This window comes from Camelus dromedarius, chromosome 16, assembly GCF_036321535.1.
Source record: "Camelus dromedarius isolate mCamDro1 chromosome 16, mCamDro1.pat, whole genome shotgun sequence".
NCBI classification, from domain to species: domain Eukaryota; kingdom Metazoa; phylum Chordata; class Mammalia; order Artiodactyla; family Camelidae; genus Camelus; species Camelus dromedarius.
Genome location: NC_087451.1, coordinates 42,089,567 through 42,109,220, shown reverse-complemented (window position 1 = coordinate 42,109,220; position 19,654 = coordinate 42,089,567). Strand labels below are relative to the sequence as shown.

Sequence of the window (19,654 nt, the reverse complement as noted above, 5' to 3'; positions counted from 1 at the left end):
TGAGGGGGAAGGTATAGCTCAGTGGTAGAGCTCATGCTTAGCGTGCACGTGGTCCTGGGTTCGATCCCCAGTACCTCCTCTAAAGATAAATAAATAAGTAGATCTAATTACCTCCCCTCAGTAACAACAACAACAAAAAATTAAATAAAATTAAAACAAAACAAAACAGATTCCTGAGCTCCAACCCAAACCTGCAGAGTGAGAATTTCCAGGAGACAGGCTCCGTAATTCATCCACCCAGCAAGAGCCCCAGGTATTCTATTAGTTACTCTAAATGATGAGCCCCAGGGTTTATGAAGTGGCTGGTCCATGGCCACCCAGCAGAGCCAGGAGCCAAACTGGAGTCTTCTCTGCCTCTTTGCCTGGCATCCAGGCCCCAGGCTGGGAGTCCAGTGGGAGGGTGGGATGTCCTGGCCCCAGGGTGGGGAAGGAGCTGTACCAGGTCACTTACGTGTCAATGGCTTGCTGGAATTTCCCAACTCGGGCAAAAACCCTGCCAATGTTGTCCAGGGCCCTCGACTTGGCATCAGGAAGATCACTGTGGGGAAGAAGCAAGACAAGGCCATTCTAGGCACCATGGAAACTGGAAAGAATGCAAAGACAGGGGCCAGGTGGAGGGACGATGCCCAGGCTGGCAAGGCTGTGGTACACAGGCCCTCTTGTGCCCTGTGGCCAGAAACGGACATTCTTGGGACCTTTCTCGGGGGCAAACAGGCAACAGCTTGCAAAGATAACCCCTTTGGTCCACCAACTCCCTTTCTAAGAATTTACTGCCAGAAGATAATGTGACAAGAACACTCATTAAAGTGCTGTTTATAACGGTGGAAACAATCTGAAAGTTATCAGTGCAATTTTTGTGTACGGCAAAAACCCCTGATATATTAAGTTAAAAAGTCAGATTATGGGAGCACATACGATGTCTATTGCCCTATTTGTGGTAAAAGTGAATATGTGGCTATTGTATATAGTGCTGCTATGAACACTGGGGTGCATGTATCCTTTTTAATTAGAGTTCCCTCCAGATATATGCCCAGGATTGGGATTGCTGAATCACATGGTACGTTTAGTTTTAGTTTTTTGAGGAATCTCCATAGTGTTTTCCATAACGGCTGCAGCAAACTACATTCCCACCAACAGTGTAGGAGGGTTCCCTTTTCTCCACACCTTCTCCAGCATTAACAACGTTTCTGCTGTACAGCACAGGGAACTATATTCAGTGTCTTGTAGTAACCTATAATGAAAAAGAATGTATGTGTGTATTTGTATGACGGAAACATTATACTGTACCCCAGAAACTGACACAACATTGTAAACTGACTACACCTCAATTTAAAAAAAAAGGTGAATACGCAAGCCTGAAGCAGGAAGCTGTGTGCAAAGCTTTGACGACGGAGGAAGGGGCCATGGGCCCAGGGGAGCAATAAATGCAGTGCTAGAATTTGGAGAAGACAAGGAAACAGATTCCCCTGAGCCTCTGGAGAAAGTGTGGCCCTACCGATACCTTGATAGTGAAATTGCCTTCTGACTGCCAACCCTCAGAGCTGTAAGAGAATAAATATGTTGTTTTAAACCACCAAAAAAATAATATAAGTGGGCATTTTTAAAAGAAATAAAGAAGGTTAAGTCTAACTAGTAACAATGATTACCCAAGGAAAATGAGAGTAGGAGGGACACTTTTAATTTATCTATATTACTTAAATTTTTTTTCACTATTTATGTCATCAGAAAAGAGATCAAGATATTTCCATAAAGAAAAAACAACTGCTCCCCCATACCAGTTCTCTACCTCCACCACACACACATTCTGATCTCTGCTTAAAAAAAAAAATCTTCCCAACAAGTAAAACAAGAAAACCCTCCCCAACCCCCAGCTCCCTCCACCAGCGTCCCCCTCATTCTCCCTCCCCAGGCAACCTTCCCCATTTCCTCTTTGCCCAGCAGCCCCAGTAACCCTGCGGCACACTTCTGTGGTTTCCATGAAGTTCTCCTGATTCATTCTCCCCACACTGGCCGGACCTGCCTTTCTAAAATGCAAATCTGACCCAGCCATTCCTCTACCCCCAGGAAAAATCATACACATCTGCTGAGTCTCACCACAGCTCTGTGTGTGATGGCAAACATCAGCTACAGTGCATGCTGAAATACCTTTCTACAAAACCATTCAAAGAGGGAGACATTGCTTTCCAAAACACAGCCTTTAAAAAAGACAACAACAAAACCCAGAAATGAGCTGCTTTTGTTTAAAAAATCCTATGTATGTGTATATGTACATATATAGGTAGGTAAATCCATTGAAAAGGGGCCAGGAGGACACAGCTCAACATGGCCCCAGGGGAGTGAGGGGGGTGTGGTATTGGTGGTGGGGGAAGGTGGGGGGAGAAGGTCAAGTTCAGCTCTCAGCACCACACAGCTCTGGATCAAGTACAACACTGTAGACTTATGTGAAAGCAAACTCCTCACTGGCCCTCATCACTTCCAGGCTACAGTCTGTCCTCAGCATGGCCTCCTGTCCTCCCACTCCCCACAGGTCCTGGCCCGGGTCTTGCCACACTGCCTGCAGCTCTTCCAGTCCCTAGTCCCTTTGTCTCCCCCTCCTTTCTGAGGCCCCCTCAGCTCCTCTCTCTTTGGCTCCTTGGCCATACTTTGCACTTGCTGCTCTGCTGTCTGCTGCCCCTGTTATGGTGTGAATAAACAAGCTGAAATATGTTAATGTATTCATAACCATAATATGTACTAAGGTAACAAAAATGGGACTGAGAAAGCATGCAATCAAATCACCTGTAGCACATTCCGAGAAAGGAATGAGGGCTGGGGTCACTGGAGAAGCTATTCAGACAAGTCGGAATTTGACCCGCACCTTGAAGGATGGTAGGCTTTGGGATGCGGGGCGGGCAGGGCGGGGCTGATTCCATTGAGGGATCACATGGGGCCCGCTGAACTCACAGGTAACACTGGAGACTCATTTGTGGATGTTAAAAAGGAACTAACGTGGTTTAAGGGACACCTCTGTTTACTTAACACCAACTTAGCACACATTCATTTCATGCCTATTATGTGGTAGGTGCTGGGAAGGGAAAGAGTCTAAAAGTTAATAAACCTAACAGGTCCGACAAGATAAGCGTGGAGTGCGGGGAGGGGGCAAGGATGAGGGATGGCTAAATCACTCTGGGACACATGGAAGCCTTCCTCCAAGAAAAGCACTTAAGTTTTGATGGATGTGTAGGAGGGAACTGATGAAGAAAGAGCTGGCAAAAGAAAAGGCGAGGCAGGGGCAGAGCCGCGAGGTATTGGCCAGGGCACAGGATGCCCAAGGGCCCAAGAAAGCCAGTCCCAGGTGCTGGAACTATAACCCAATCACTGGATTTGTTTTGCACAGAAAGGCCAGCTGGGCAGCAGGAAAACCAGGCTGCAGGAAACAGGCAAAAAGTGAGGAAGGTGTGGACTGAGCTGTGGGAGGGACGCAGAGAAGGGAAGGTACTCTAGGAGACAGGTAGGAGGAGGCAGGGACAGGACACGGCAGGCTGGCATGAGCAGTGAGGGAAGGGAGGTGTCTGGTAAGCCACCTGGGCTCCTCCTTGGGGACTGAGTGGCCAACAGTGCCATCTTCACACATAGGGAACTCTGAAGCAAGAGGTTCAGAAGGAAGATAAGGGAATCCATTCTGGACATGTTAAATTTGGGGTTCCTGTGGGACATTCAAGTGGAAATGCCTTGGAATCTATTGGTATGCAGGTCTGGAGCTTGGAAGGGAGTTCTGCAAGAAGTAAAGCCTTATATGTCTTTTAGGCATGGGAGATGGTTGGATTTAAAGTACTATGAAGACATATCTTACTTAATCCTCAAAAGCCCCATAAGTCAGTATTACACCTTCTTTAGACATCAGGAAACTGAGTAGGTGAGCAACTTAAATCCACACAGCTTCTAAGTGCCAAAGCCAGGAATCAAAGTCAGGTCTGGTCTCCAAAGCCAGTTGTTTGTTTTCTACTTCTGAACGGCCAGTATGTGAGACTCCTACTCAGCACGGTGGAGGCAGGTTGGGAAATGAACTGGGAATGGACAGCTTGTAAGGCTCAGAAGAGGGAGGAGGAGAGCACAAAAGGCAGGCGTGTTCAGGAAATACAGTTCGACGTAAGTGGCAGACTGACATCAGAGGGCTGTGTAGAAGTGGGTTCAGAGACAGCCTTGAGTGTCAAGCAAAGGCATTTGGTTTTAACCTGCAGGCAATGAAGGGCCAAGGCCTGTGTGTCAGCAGGGGTAGGAGAGTTGACAGGTGAAAAGCAGCGTGTCTCTGGAGGTGATGTATGGGAGCAGCTGGAGGCAGGGAGAGGCAAGTGCTGACCTGTGAGGGGAAATGGGATGATTGGGGACTGGTGGGGCTCAGAACAGTGGGGTGAGTAGAACAGACAAGAGAAAGTCAGGAATGACCCCAAAGGTTAGAACCAGGGTGCCCAGAAAGTGATGGTACCTCTGAGAGGGACCATTGAGTCTTGGGAAGAGTTGGTTCCTGTGAGAGTTGATATTACAATAGTAATATGTATTTATTTGTATTTATTTATATGTATTTCTGTACATCATCCTCCCTTCCACTCTGTTGGGCAGGGGCTATTGTGATGCCCATTTGACAGAGAAGACACTGAAGCTGAGAGTGGTTAAGTGTTTTGCCTAAGGCCCCACAGCTGGGAGGTACAATTCCAAGGCCCATGCTCTTGGTCAGCACCATGGTGTCTGAGGGGATCCAACCCCCTACCCACTTGGCCAGCCTCCTCTTGGCCATTCTTCCCCTGAAAATATTTTTTCCAGCCTTAAACTTCCTGCTGCCCACCTCACAGCCCTCCCACAGGCCAAGTGTGTCCCTCAACACCCAGTCAAGTCCTCCTGGAATACACTTCTCACAGCACCGGGTCCTGTACTTTCTCCTCACTTATCACAGTTGTGACTTATTAGCCATGTCCCTTTTTGTTTCCCATCTGCAGGGAAAGGAGCCTTGTGTCTGGTCACTATCATGTTCCCAATGCTAGCAGCATCTGGCATGTCTGGGGCTGATAAATGTTTGTTCAGATGATATAAGAATAAAAACATCCCAAATTCTGGTTAAGATGGAGGAGGAATAGGACCATGAGCTCACTTCCCCTCATGACTGCAAAACTGCAACCGACTGCTAAATAACCATTGGAAAAAATAAGACTGGAACCTAGCAAAAAAGATCTTCAACTGGAAACATAAAGAGGGAACCAGAGCGAGACAGTAGGAGGGGTGTGCTCATGATATAACCAGGCCCCATACCCCCAGAACTTAAAAATTTAAGTTGCAGAGGCCCTCCCACTGGAGTGAGAGTTCTGAGCCCCACATCAGGCTCCCTAGCCTGGGGTTCCGACATTAGGAGGAGGAGACTCCAGAACATCTGGTTTGAAAGCCAGCTGGGCTTAGCTCCAGGAGCCCCACAGGACTAGAGGAAACAGAGACTTCACTCTCCTGGGAAGTGCACACAGAATCTTGCATGTGCCAGGTCCAAGGACAGAGGCAGTGATTTCATAGGAACCTGGGCCAGATCTGCCTGCTGGTTTTGGAAGGTCTTCTAGGGAGGTAGGGGGCAGCTGTGGCTTACCCTGGAGACATAAAAGCTGGTGGCGGACATTCAGACATTCCAGGAATGTTCATCTACATGAGCTTTCCTGGAGGCTGACATCTTGCTTGGGTTATTAGCACCAAGGTCTAGCCCCACCCAACAGCCTGTAGGCTTAAGTGCTGGGAAGCCTCAGGCCAAACAACATACTGGGGAAGGAATGCAGCCTCACCCATCAACAGACTTCCTGAGCCCAAAGCCACCTCTAGATATGCCGCTAGACAAGGCCTTACCAACCAGAGGGCCAGGACTAAGTTCCACCCAGCAGTGGGCAGGCACCAACTCCTCCTGCCAGGAAACCTGCACAAGACTCTAGATCAGCCTCATTCACCAGGGAGCAGATATCAGAAGTAAGAAAACAATAATCCCAAAGCCTGTGGAAGGAATCCACAAACACAGGCCAGACTCTACCCTGGGACAGGCTGGACCCTGGCTCTTTGGTGACAAGAGAGGAGCACACGGCTGGGATGTGTATGACGTCTCCTATACAGGGATACTTCTCCAAGGTCGAGAAACATAACTAACCTACCTAAAAATACAAACAGAAATTTAGACAATATGAGCCAGAAGAAGAATATATTCCAGGCAAAGGCACAATATAAAATCCCAAAAGAAGAAATAAGTGATGAGGAGAGAGGCAATCTATCCAAGAAAGAGTTTAGAGTAATGATTCTAAAGATGTTGAGAAACTCAGTAGGATCATAGATGCACAGAGTGAAGTTTTAAGCAAAGAGTTGGAAAATATAAATACCCAAACAGAGTTGAAGAATAAAATCACTGAAATGAATAATAACACTAGAAGGAACCAAGAATACACTAAATGAGGCAGAACAATGGATCAGTGAGCTAGAAGGCAGAGTAGTGGAAATCACTACTGCATAACAGAAAAAAGAATGAAAAGAAAAAGAAATGAGGATAGTTTAAAAGACCACTGGGACAACATGAAGCACGCTAATATTTGCATTATAGGGGTCCCAGAAAGAGAAGAGAGAAAGAAAGGACCTGAGAAAATATTTGAAGAGATAATAGCTGAAAACTTCCCTAACTTGGGAAAGGAAACAGTCACTGAAGTCCAGGAAGTGCAGAGTTCCACATAGGATTAACCCAAAGAGGAACACACCAAGGCACACAGTAATCAAAATAACAAAAATTAAAAATAAGGAGAAATATTAAAATCAGCAAGAGAAAAGCAACAAGCTTATAAGGGAACTCCCATAAGGTTATTAGCTGATTTTTCAACAGAAACTCTAAAGGCCAGAAGAGAGTGGCACGATATATTTAAAGTGATGAAAGGGAAAAATTTATAACCAAGAATACTCTATCCAGCAAGGCTCTCATTCAGATTTGATGGAGAAATCAAAAGCTTCACAGATAAACGAAAGCTAAAAGAATTCAACACCACCAAAACAGCTTTACAACAAATTAAAAGAACTTCTCTAGGTATAAAAATAAAAGGCCACAAATAGAAACAAGAAAAGTAATCGTGAGAGGAGGAGAGTACAAATGAAGGGTATCTACAAAGCATCTGAAATTAAGAGATCAGCAACTTAAATTATGTATGTATGTGTGTGTGTGTATATATACATAGACTTCTACACAAAAACCTCATGGTTACCACAAATCAGTGTAACTATACAGTCATCAAACCAAAAGAGAATCAAAAGAGAGAGAGAGAGAGAGAGAGAGAGAGAAAAGACTTACAAAAACAAACCCAAAATAATTAACAAAATGGCAATAAGAACATATACATTGATGATTACCTTAAATGTAAATGGATTAAATGCTCCAACCAAAAGTCATAGACTGGCTGAATGTATACAAAAACAAGACCCATTACATGCTGTCTACAAGAGTCACACTTCAGAGCTAAAGACACATACAAGATGAAAGTGAAGGGATGGAAAAAAGATATTCCATGCAAACAGAAACCAAAAGAAAGCTGTAGTAGCAATAGTTATATCACACAAAATAGATTTTAAATAAAGACTGTTACAAGAGACAAAGAAGAACAGTACATAATGCTCAAGGGATCAATCCAAGAAAAAGATATAACAACTGTAAATATATATGCACCCAACATAGAAGCACTTCAATATATATGACAACTGTTAACAGACATAAAAGGAGAAATCTCCCATGTTCTTGGATTGGAAGAATTAATATTGTTAAAATGGCCATACTGCCCAAAGCAATCTATAGATTTAATGCAATCCCTATCAAATTACCCAGGATATTTTTCCACAGAACTAGAAAAATGATCCTAAAATTTATATGGAATCACAAAAGATCCAGAATTGCCAGAGCAATCCTAAGGAAACAGAACAAAACCAGACTTCAGATAATACTACAAAGCTACAGTAATCAAAACAGTATGGTATTGGCACAAAAACAGACATATAGACCAATGGAACAAAATACAGAGTCAAGCAATCAACTCACACACCTATGGTCAATTGATCTTCAACAAAGGAGGCAAGAATATACAATGGAGAAAAGACAGTCTCTTTGACCAGTGGTGCTGGGAAAGCTGGACAGCCACATGTAAATCAATGTATTTAGAACACTCTTTCACACCATACACAAAAATAAACTCAAAATGGTTAATGACTTAAACATAAGACAAGACACCAAAAACCTCTTAGAGGAAAGCATAGGCAAAATATTATCTGACATAAATCTTAGCAAAGTTCTCCTAGGGCAGTCTACCCAGGCAATAGAAATAAAAGCAAAAATAAACAAATGGGACCTAGTTAAACACAAGCTTTTGCACAGCAAAGGAAACCATAAGCAAAACAAAAAAGACAATCTACAGAATAGGAGAAAATATAAACAATATGCTATTAAACAGTCAACGGATCACTGAAGAAATCAAAGAAGAAATCAAAAAATACTTTGAGACAAATGAAAATGAAAACACAACAATCCCAAACCTCTGGGACACAGCAAAAGCAGTTCTAAGAGGGAAGTTTACAGTAATACAAGCTTACCTCAGGAAACAAGAAAAATCTCAAATAAACAACCTAACCTTACACTTAAAGCAACTAGAGAAATAAACAAAACCCACAGTTAGTAGAATAAAAGAAATCATAAAGATTAAAGCAGAAATAAATGAAATAGAGACTAAGAAAACAACAGAAAAGATCAATGAAACTAAAAGCTGGTTCTTTGAAAAGATAAACAAAATTGATAAACTTTTAGTCAGACTCATCAAGAAAAAAAGGGAGAGGGCCCAAATGAATAAAATCTGAAAGTGAAAAAGGAGAAGTTACAACTGACACCACAGAAATACAAGGGATCATAAGAGGCTACTAGGAGCAACTATAGGCCAATGTAAAGGACAACCTAGAAGAAATGGACAATTTCTTAGAAAGGTACAATTTGCCAAGACTGAATTAGGAAGAAATAGAAACTATGAATAGACCAATTACCAGTACTGAAATTGCACCAGTAGCTTAAAAACTCTCCACAAACAAAAGTCCAGGACCAGACAGATTCACAGGTAAACTCTACCAAATATTCAGAGAAGAGTTAACACCTATCCTTCAAAAACTATTTCAAGAAATTTCAGATGAAGGAACACTTCCTAACTCTATGAGGCCACCATCACCCTGATACCAAAATCAGACAAAGATATCACACCAAAAAATTATAGGCCAATATCACTTATGAATATAGATGCAAAAATCCTCAACAAAATACTAGAAATCAATTCCAACAATGCATTACAAGGATCAAACACCATGATCAAGTGGGATTTATCCCAGGGATGCAAGGATTTTTTCAGCATCTGCAAATCAATCGATGTGATACACCACATTAACAAATTGAAGAATAAAAACCACATGATCATCTCAATAGATGCAGAAAAAGCTTTTGATAAAATTCAACATCCATTTATGATTAAAAAAAAACTCTCCAGAAAATGGACATAGATGGAACATACCTTAACATAATAAAGATCATATATGACAACCCCACAGAAAACATCACTCAATGGTGAAAAGCTGAAAGTATTTCTTCTAAGATCAGGAACAAGACAAGGATGCCCACTCTTGCCACTTTTATTCAACACAGTTTCGGAAGTCCTAGCCATAGCAATCAGAGAAGAAAAAGAAATAAAAGGAATCCAAATTGGAAACGAAGAAATAAAACTGTCATTTTTTGCAGATGACACGATACTATACATAGAAAACCCTAAAGAAGCTACCAGAAAACTACTAGAGCTAATCAATGAATTTGATAAAGTTGCAGGATACAAAATTAATACACAGAAACCAGCTGCATTTCTATACACTAACAACAAAATAGCAGAAAAAGAAATTAAGGAAACAATCTAATTTACCATTGCACCAAAAAGAATAAAATACCTAGGAATAAACCTACCCAAGGAGGCAAAAGACCTGTACTCTGAAAAGTATAAGACACTGATGAAAGACGTTGAAAATGACATAAACAGATGGAAAGATACACCATGTTCTTGGATTGGAAGAATCAATATTGTTAAAATGGCCATACTACCCAAGGCAATATATGGATTCAACACAGTCTCTATCAAATTACCAACGACATTTTTCACAGAGCTGGAACAAAAAATATTAAAATTTGTATGGAAACACAAAAGACCCTGAATAGCCAAAACAATCTTGAAAAAGAAGAACAGAGCCAGGGGAATCATGCTCCCTGACTTCAGACTGTACTACAAAGCTACAGTAATCAAAACAATATGGTACTGGCACAAAAACAGACACATAGATCAATGGAACAGGATAGGAAGTCCAGAAATAAACCCATGCACTTATGGTAAATTAATCTACAATAAAGGAAGCAAGATTATACAATGGAGAGAAGACAGTCTCTTCAATAAGTGGTGCTGGGAAAACTGGACAGCTACCTATTAAAGACTGAAATTAGAACATTCTCTAACACCATATACAAAAATAAACTCAAAATGGATTAAAGACCTAAATGTAAGACCAGATACTATAAAACTCCTAGAGGAAAACAGGCAGAACACTCTTTGACATAAACCATAAAAATATTTTTTCTTCTTTTTTATTGAGTTATAGTCAGTTTACAATGTTGTATCAATATAAAAATATTTTTTTCAAACCAGCTCCTAGAGTAATGGAAATAAAAGCAAAAGTAAACAAATGGGACCTAATTAAACTTAAAAGCTTTTGCACAGCTAGGGATACCATCAACAAAACAAAAAGACAACCTACAAAATGGGAGAAAATATTTGCAAATGATGCGACTGACAAGGGACTAATTTCCAAAATATACAAATGGCTCATACAGCTTAATATAAAAAAAAAAACAACTCAGTCAAAAAATGTTCAGAAGACCTAAATAGACATCACTCCAAAAAAAAAAAAAAAGACACATTATAAACTTATTTACAAAACAGAAATAGACTCACAGACATAGAAAACAAACTTATGGTTACCAGGGGGTTAAGGGGGTAGGAAGGATAAATTGGGATTTTGAAATTTACACCTCTTGGAGAATGATGGAAATGTTAGCTATCTTGATTTTGGTAGTGGTTTCATAGATGTATACATTTATGAAAATTCATCAAATTGTATATTTGAAATATGTGTAGTGTACTGTATAAAAATTATACCACAGAAAAGTTGTTCAAAAAACAATATCCCTAAGAGCCAAACCACTGGGAGCTTTTTGGCGTCTGGGGCCACTACCTTTCTCTTCGTGGCAAAAAAGCTGACAGCCTAGGTTTGCCCTTGTCCTGGGCAGGTGGTTCCTCCCTGCAGGGGAATCCACCTCAGACACTCAGGGCAGAAAATGGGAGTTCAGCCACCAGCAGCCCTGGCAAAAGGTGGAGATGAAGCCCCAGCCCCTGGCCTCTGGAGGCCCACGGGCCTTGGCTGCTTGGCCTTGCAAGCACTTGAAGGCACTCACTGTTCCTTGGCGATCTCCAGGTCCTTCTTGTGGCTCTGCAGGGCTGCCACCATCTGCCCCATCTCAATCTGGGCATTCCCAATGCAGCTGTACAAGTTTCCCACCAGCTCATCCTTGTTGGGCACCTCTTCTTTGTTCCATTCCAGCACCTTCTTCAGCACTTTCTCAGCTTTTTGAAGGCTGCCTTCAGCACTGCCGCTGGTCAGCACTGGGAAGGCGAAAGAAGGGATGTGGAGGTGAGTGCAGCCTCCTCCTGGCTAACAGGTGAGCCTACTGCCCCCCCAAGAGACTGTCCCCAGTCCAGCGAAGCCAGGGGCTCAGGCTACTACGTGGCTTCGTCCCCACCTGGCCACGGCTCCGTTCTCTTGAGACCACCACCTACACACGTCAATGTCCTCCAGGCTCTTCAGGATGTAGCGGGCTGTCTGCGACGGACGGCGTTTGTGGTCCCGCAACCACTTCTCTTGCATCAGCTTCCGGTCCCGCTCCCTGGCGTAGATGGGCTTCTGCTGCCTCCAGAAGTCACTGCGCATGTCCAGGTAGTTGATGCCCATCATGATGAAGTCCTCCACAGTCAGGCCACGCTTGATGGTGCCTTTGATCAGGTCTGTGGGGAAAAGTGTGGGGAAGAACCAACCAAAACAGGCATCTAAGGGTCGCCTCCTCTTGGCTCGGGGTCCCCCTATGGGGACCTCTGCCTGGAATTGCGGAAACAGTGATGAAAGCAAGAGCACGTGGGTGGGAGAGTGGGTCTATCTGGGTCCAGATGAGGCCAGAGCCCCTCTTTCAGGCACTTAGTGCAGAGGCCCCTTACGGCAAGACATGAGGAGCTAGCAGAAGGGGCAGCTTTCTGAAAAGTCTCCAGCCCTTCAGTCTCCCTTGTTTCAAGCTGTGTCCTCAGAGGAGACTGAGTGTGCACAACCTGGTTCAGGTTGCCAGTGCCAAGTGATTCCCCAGGTGCCAAGTGGGCCAGTGTAGGCTCGGAGTCGGAGGGGCGTGCCTGAGCTCTGCTTGCCCACTCCACCAGGGGTTAGAGCTGGAGCAAAGCTGCAAGGCCACATGGGTAATATTCAGGCCACCTCTTCTCTCTACAGAAGCTCCTCTGCAGGGAGGGAAGTGCTCAGGCCTGTTACGGAGGAGACTTGACAGCAGTGAAATCACTCCTGAGACACAGACCAGGGGGGAACCATGCAGATGGCTTTGGGAAGTCAAGTACTGGAGAAAAGGCATTTGATTCGAGGGGGATCCCTGCTCAGGCTTAAGAGCTAATGGCAATACCCCCATCACCCATGTTGGACTGGAGGTTAGGAGGCCTAGGCTCTGCTGTCAACTCTACCACCAACTCGCTCATCACCTTGGACAAGTTACTCCCCATTCAGGGTCTCTCTTTATTTTTATTTTGTAATTTAAAAAAAAATTGGGGGGGGGGAGGTAACTAGGTTTATTTAAAATTTTTTTTTTAATGGAGGAACTGGGGATTGAACCCAGGACCTCATGCATGCTAAGCACGCGCTCTACCACTGAGCTATACCCTCCCCATTTCTCTTTCTAGTTCTACTATCCTAGGATTCCCCTTCTAGCACCTCCAAGCTGGATTCCATTGCCCTCTGTACAGGTTGAAGGCTCAGGGGATGCTCCTTTGGGGACCACGGTGGTAAAGAAACCCAGATTTCTGGCATTCCCTCCCAGGGTACTACAGCACTTAAGAGCACTCTTTCTGAAACTGGAGCTCCTGGATTCAAATCTGAGAGCCATGTCACTGGGTTACTTAACCTCTGTGCCTCGGTTTCCTCATCTATAAAATAAGAATGCTAGCAAAACCTATTGTCAACATCGTATCATGAAAGGCTTTGCCTCTGGCTCATGCATTAAGCATCCACCCAGATTTCCTTTGCCCCAAGTTCCCTGAGGCAAACAAAGTATCTGAAACCTTCATCCAACAAGAGCTTCTCCAGATACTCCTTGTCCACGTAGAGCTCGCCCAGGAGCTGGCAGACAATCTTCTCACTCTTAAGTGAACTCTTCCGCTTGGACTTTGTCTTGGGGTGGTGTAAGAGCTGTCTCACGGGATGTGGCTTCTGCTGGGCTTGCATACGCTGCAAAGGTGGAGCAATACCCAACAGAGCCTCAACAAGGAGTCCAGAGCACCCACTCAAGGCTCCCAAGCCTGTGCTCCCACACTCCTCCTCCAGGACTTCTGTGGGCTGAGAACCACAGAGTGTGTCTGGTCTGGGAACGGCTATTGGGGCAGAATCCCGTGACTGTCCGTGCTGGGCAGGAGCTCATTGCTCTTGGGCAGGAGGGCCACTAAGACCTGTGCTCTTCAGGCATGTATGGCCTCTGCTCTCCAAGGGAAGTGGAGTCAGAGCCAAGGCCCTTACCTCAGCCTGCTTGCTTAAGAAGAACAAGTCTCCTTTGTTCTCCAGCTTAATAGAGGAGGGACCTGCAAAGACAGAACCTGGGGCTCAGGTCGGCTGGATCCCCAGGCACAACCTATCAAATATTTTTATTACAGATGGTTGCCTTTGGCAGGAGGACCATGGAGGTTGTAGCAAAGCTGACTCGGCACCAGCCTAGTAAGCAAATTGTACAGGGTGTTTGGTTCAATGCTCTCCTAGGAGGTAAGCAGCCCCCACCAGCCCAAGGCCATGGCAGCCAGACTTCCAAACAAGGGAAGGCCTTGGGCACCAGGGGCCCCTCCATTTCCACACTCCGCTGCCCACAGTGGCAAGCTCTCCCCAATCTCACACCCCAACCCCTACTACTAAGCTGATGGGCAGAGCCAGCCCTTGGGGTGTATATGGTAAGGAAGCCAGGGACCAGGGAAGGCTGGAGTCAGGACTGTATTCTACCCTACAACACCAGGCCAAAAAGAGGCCTACTCATCTGGTTTGAGGGGGAGTGAAACAGCACTTCTCATCTGGCTTTGAAGAGAACCGGATGCTGCAGGGCTCAGTACAGTGGATCAGAGACTCGTCCTCCCAGTGGACAGTTCCTAATCCACCACCAAATCGGCAGCAGCCAAATCCCAGCACAAGACTCCCTACAGTGCTGGTGGTGGCTGCTCACCCAGTGGACCTCAGGCCTTCCTCCAAACCTACGGATTCCAAGAGCCTTCCTGGAGAAGGGCACAGGCCCCCTGGTCACTCACTTCCCACTGAGTTGTTGATGGCTTCCTGGGCTTTCTGAATTCCCACTTTGAATTCCCGATCAGGCCTCAGCTTGTAGCCTCGATGATAGAACACCAAGGCAAATTCAAAGTCTCCCATGGTGTACAGGGTCTCAGCCTTTTGTAAAATCCCCTGAAATCAAAGGAAGTCAAATCAAGGAGGAGAACAGACAAGGCCTTAGAGGACTCAGGTGTGGGGGAACAGAAGGGTCGGTTCCTGGGTTGAAGGTCAACAGTGGGATACAGCAGCAGAGAGGTAGCCAAGTAACCTATGAAGAGAAAACGGCAGTCAACTCCAGGCAGCCTGGCTGGGTCTTCAACCACTGCAAAACAGAGGCGGCTGCAGGCAATGGCAGTGATGAAAGCAAGAGTGAGTCCCCCCACCCATACGTCACCTTGCAGAAAGTCGGGTCACCCTGGAGTGAAGCCTCAGCATCCGCCAGGGATTTCTCCAACTCCCCCATCTTGAGAAAGCACTTGGATCGGGCAACCAAGCAGTTCTTATCTCCATTCTGAAGGTGAAGAGCCTGAAAAAGGAACCACTCAGGTCAACAGGCATCAGGTAGGACAAGGTACAAAGCAGGACGGGACACAGCAGCCCAAACCCTTCTGCCAGAGTTTCAGGGGGACTCTGCAGGCCAGCAGACAGGTCTTTGGGTCTTTTCAGACCAAACGCAGCACAACACCAATCTCTGCTCAGTCAACCAGGCTGTCTGCATATGGCTCATCTCCAACAAGGTCAAATCACAAGCTATTGTAGAAGCCATTGGTTGAGATGTGAGAATTTCCTTGAGTGTCTGGGATTCCTCCAGGCACTCAGAATCTTAGGCTGTTGGGTACAGAACAAATTCAACCATGAACCTGAAATGGCTGCACAACACACTCAAAATACTACTCAAAGGCTAAGCATTCCAAAGGCTAACCAAATGGATTTAGGGACATTCTGCAAAATGCATTATCTGGTCCACTTGCCCTTTCTTTTTACATAGTTATTGAGAATGAATCACTATTTCAGGGGATTAAGATGAAAATGCCAGGAAAACTGAAACTGAGATTTTGGCCCTAAAGTGGGAGCAGAATGCTTCCCCTGCCGCATGTCCTCTCTTCCTCAGCTGGAGATTATTACTATAGTCTGCAGTGTATTGTCTGAAGCATCAGACTGTACCTGTCCCTGTCAAAGACCTTCCTACTTTCTTTCATAGAGAAAGGCCACCTCTCACTCAAAGCTGTATTCCTTCGGGGTGTTCTTTTCTCTCTACCTGAGCTTCCCCAGGATGGAACTTGATGCAGAAAGAGGAGAATGGGGGGGGGGGGGGGTGAAGCGCTCCTGAATTTAATTGTTGGCCAATCTGATCAATTATTTCTGGTTTTAGGGTGTGGTTGGTGATTGAAAGGGACAAAAGACTCTAGGTAGCAGTTGAGAAGCTTGACTTTAGAGGGAGTCTTGGGACTGGTTGGAGGGCTATCCCACCACCCCATTTGTAATAAGAAGTGGGCTATCTGTTGTAAAAGAAATCATTATAAAAACATCTAATAGCTTACTTGGGAGAGAACAGTAGTGTATGGTGGTCAGCACCACAGCACTGGAGTCTCAGTGCCCAGGTTTGAATCCTTCCTCTGCCACTTGCTAGTTCACATTATTTAACTTCTATATCAGTTTTCTTATCTATAAAGTGGTAATAACAGTAACAGTAGTAACAGTACCTCCTCCATAGTTGGCAGAATGCCTGGTATCCTAAAACAGCACTCATTCCCCTTAGGATTTGTACTGAGGTTACATTTTATAATGTTAGTTATTTACTGATCGACCACCTTCCATAAGCAACTGTGAACCAGAGACTTCACTTCTGAAAGCAGCCTCACAGCCAGTCTCCCGGCCAGCGATGGGAAACAGGCCGCTTTGTGGAAGGAGGCAAGTCAATCATGGAACATTCAAGTAAAAAAGCAGGAGATGAGGTTTTGAGGCATGACCAGCCTTTATCCTTCCCTGATATCTGACCAGGAAAGTCTTTTATATGAGAAAATTAAATCTTTCTGAAGCTCAGAAAAAAATGTAGAAGAGGAGGTCACTGTTAACTCAGAGGATGGTTAACAACCAGGCAGAACACAAGTGGGAATTGGTAGAAAACGGCCAAATAGGGGCTTATCTGTGACAGTAGTGCATCAAGTAGTAACAATAGAATAATGGAAACAATAGGGTCGTCCAGGCATCATCAGGACCTCAGTGATGGGTCGCTGACAGGTTCAGAGCACGACTCACGTTGCTGAAGCTATGGGCGGCTTTAGCGAACTCCCCGCATAGATAGAGCCGCTCGCCCTCCGCCATGTAAGAGGGAAAGGTGCTCCGCAGGCCGTCAGTTTCTGAGTCCGCCATAATGACAGGATTCGGAGACGATGAAACGGAGAAAGGGAGGAAAAGAAGCCTGAGAACCCGTCTGGCTTGTGGAAGCTCCGTCTCTTAGCAACCGGAGACGGTAGAATTACTTCCGGCCCCGCCCCTCGCATATGGGGCTGAGTCCTGCGCACAACCGCTGCCAGTGTGCGCATGCGCCCTTGCAGCCGCGCTCGGGGGCGGAGCGTGACGAGCGCTAGGCCCCCGGGTGCTTGGCGGTCGTAAGTGGGCTGAGCTCAGCTGTGTCGTCTAGTCAGAATTTACAGCCAGGAAAACAGAAAGAAGTTTGCGGGCAGAATTCCAAATAGGGATAAGGCATACGTGGCAAGGATCTGTGCACGTGTACCACCATCAGAGGGAGAGAGCACTGGGCTTTGGAGTCATAGTATTTGGGCTGTGTACACTAACGAACTGCATGACCAAAATTTAAGGGCTCTAAGCCTTAAATTTTCCGTCTGCCAAGTGAACGTCAAGATAATCGTTCAGGATGTGAGGATTTGCATAAGGCTACGTGGAAAATAACGCTGGCTTCAACCTTAAGTTTAATACATTGAGTGAGCACCTGCGAGTGGCAGGTCCTCACCTCATCAAAGCCTTTCCCTACACCCTTCCCCATTCCCCTACTCTCCCCATCCCTCCAGCCAAAAAAAACTGGAGTAGGTTCTTCTAGGTTCTAATAAACACCCCGCATTTACTACCTTACAGTCAGAACGTCAGTTTCCAACACCAATGACATTGTGACCTCCAGAGTATTAACCTTGTATACATAGTAGAAGCTAAGAAAAGAAAATCACTGTTAAGGTCTGAGTAGTAAAGAGACATCCTTAGCTACACCCAACTACACACATGCGTACAGGTAAAACTGGGGAAATGTAAGATCCATGGATTGTATCAGTGTCTATTTTCTGCTTGTGATATTGCACTGACGTTTTTTTTTTTTTTTAACATATTACCATTGGTGGAAACTGGGCAAAGGGTACATGAGATGTCTGTATTATTTCTTAAAACTGCATATGAATCTGTAGTTATCTCAAAGTAAGTTTAATTTTAAAAAGGAGTGCCAAGATAAAACATGTTCCTTCCCTGGAAGAGTTCTATCAGGGAGAGAGGCATAAACAGTAATGACTACCCAAAGTGAGATGGTTATTTAAAGTTCTGTGTGTCTGGGAGGGAGATGAGGACAGAGTAGCGTGAGTCCCAGACAAGTCAATGATTCAGTCAGGATCTGGGATGAATTAGAAATGGCTTCAGAGAAGGGGTAACATTTGAGCTGAGGGTGAGCCCAGGAGACCTAAGTAGGGAAGGAGGTGAGCAAAGGCCAGAGGTGTGTAAGTTCACAAGGTCTGTAAAGAGTAGCAACTCCCATGCACTGCCATGAAACTTGTCTTGTTCTAGGTTGTTAAGATGGGCCTAGTGGTGAGTTGAACACACTCCTGAAATAACCAGCAGCTAATTGAGAAAAAAAACCTTCTGGGAAAAAAAAAACCTCCTGCAAAGAGAGAATCTATAGATTGAATGCAATCCCAATCAAAGTGCCAACAGATTTTTTTTCTTTAGTAATTGACAAGCTAATTCTAAGAGCAAAGGAAGAGCAAAGGACCTAGAATAGCCCAAAATAATTTTGAAAATGAACAAAAGAACTTATGCTCTGCTTTCAAGACTTACTTTAAAGCTACAAGTAATGATATTAGCAGATTGATCTGTAGATCAATGGGAAAGGATAGAGTGCATGTATAGATTCATACATATATGATCAATTAATGTTGCTAAGGAAACTCGCTGGGGAAAGGATAATCTTTTAGATAAATGGTGTTGGAACAGTTGGATAGCCATATGCCAAAACAAACAAAAAACTGACCCTTACCTCATATCATATACAAAATTAACTCAGAAGACTTAAATGTGAGAGGTAGAATGATAAAACTAGAAAAAAAAGTGAAAATAGAGAAAAAAACATGAAAAAGAAACAATAAATTTGATGCTCTTCAAGAAGACACTGTTAATTAAAAGGCAAGCCACAGACTGTGGTATAGTATTTCTAAAACTTCTATCTGATAAAGCACTTGTATCCATAACACATAAAGAGCTCTTACAACTCCATAACAAGACCAATACATTTTAAATGACCAAAAGATGTTAACAGTTATTTCATCAAAGATTTGTAGAAGGTTAATTAGCACATGAATGCTCAACGTCATAGTTATTAGTAAAATACAAATTAAGAAACAATGGAAAAGGGACAACTGGATTGTTCTGCGTGTGGAATCAACCTCAAGAGATTTTGGAAGTATAACCTTTTGGTATTTGGGCAGCTGGTGATCTTTGTTCCTGGCACCCCTAAATTAACTAATTAACTAACCACAGTGAGATGCCACTACACACTTGCTAGAATGGTCCAAGTGAAAAAGACTGACCTTAGCAGGTGTTGGTGAGGATGCTGAGCAAGTGGAATGCTCATACACTGCTGGTGAGGTTGTAAAATGGTATAACCACTTTGGGAAACAGTTTGGCAGCTTCTTAAAAAGGTAAATATACTGTGGAGTTGTGGTGG

At 44.4% G+C, this 19,654-nt stretch overlaps 1 protein-coding gene and 1 non-coding gene across 6 annotated transcripts in view; one reads left to right on the top strand and one right to left on the bottom strand.

Annotated features, from left to right (window-relative positions):
* ODAD4 (outer dynein arm docking complex subunit 4) overlaps window positions 1-17,162 on the bottom strand; it is a 28,995-nt gene extending 11,833 nt beyond the window's left edge. For 3 of the 5 annotated variants that reach the window (XM_031468767.2, XM_031468768.2, XM_064495713.1), the window contains exons 1-8: window positions 16,972-17,162; window positions 15,107-15,238; window positions 14,694-14,844; window positions 13,924-13,985; window positions 13,473-13,638; window positions 11,925-12,149; window positions 11,543-11,750; window positions 452-538 (exon numbers count right to left, since the gene is read on the bottom strand). In XM_031468767.2, the coding sequence (XP_031324627.1) occupies window positions 452-538; window positions 11,543-11,750; window positions 11,925-12,149; window positions 13,473-13,638; window positions 13,924-13,985; window positions 14,694-14,844; window positions 15,107-15,238; window positions 16,972-17,085 (1,145 nt within the window). In that variant the 5' untranslated portion in view covers window positions 17,086-17,162. Of the gene's footprint in view, window positions 1-451; window positions 539-11,542; window positions 11,751-11,924; window positions 12,150-13,472; window positions 13,639-13,923; window positions 13,986-14,693; window positions 14,981-15,106; window positions 15,239-16,971 lie in introns of those variants that run through there. The other 2 variants (XM_064495712.1, XM_064495711.1) reach the window with 2 other exon arrangements.
* Window positions 17,163-19,335: 2,173 nt separating this feature from the next.
* Window positions 19,336-19,442, top strand: LOC116158009 (U11 spliceosomal RNA). Its single transcript, XR_004142239.1, has one exon. It is a non-coding gene; the product is annotated as a U11 spliceosomal RNA (small nuclear RNA).
* Window positions 19,443-19,654: the final 212 nt, after the last annotated feature.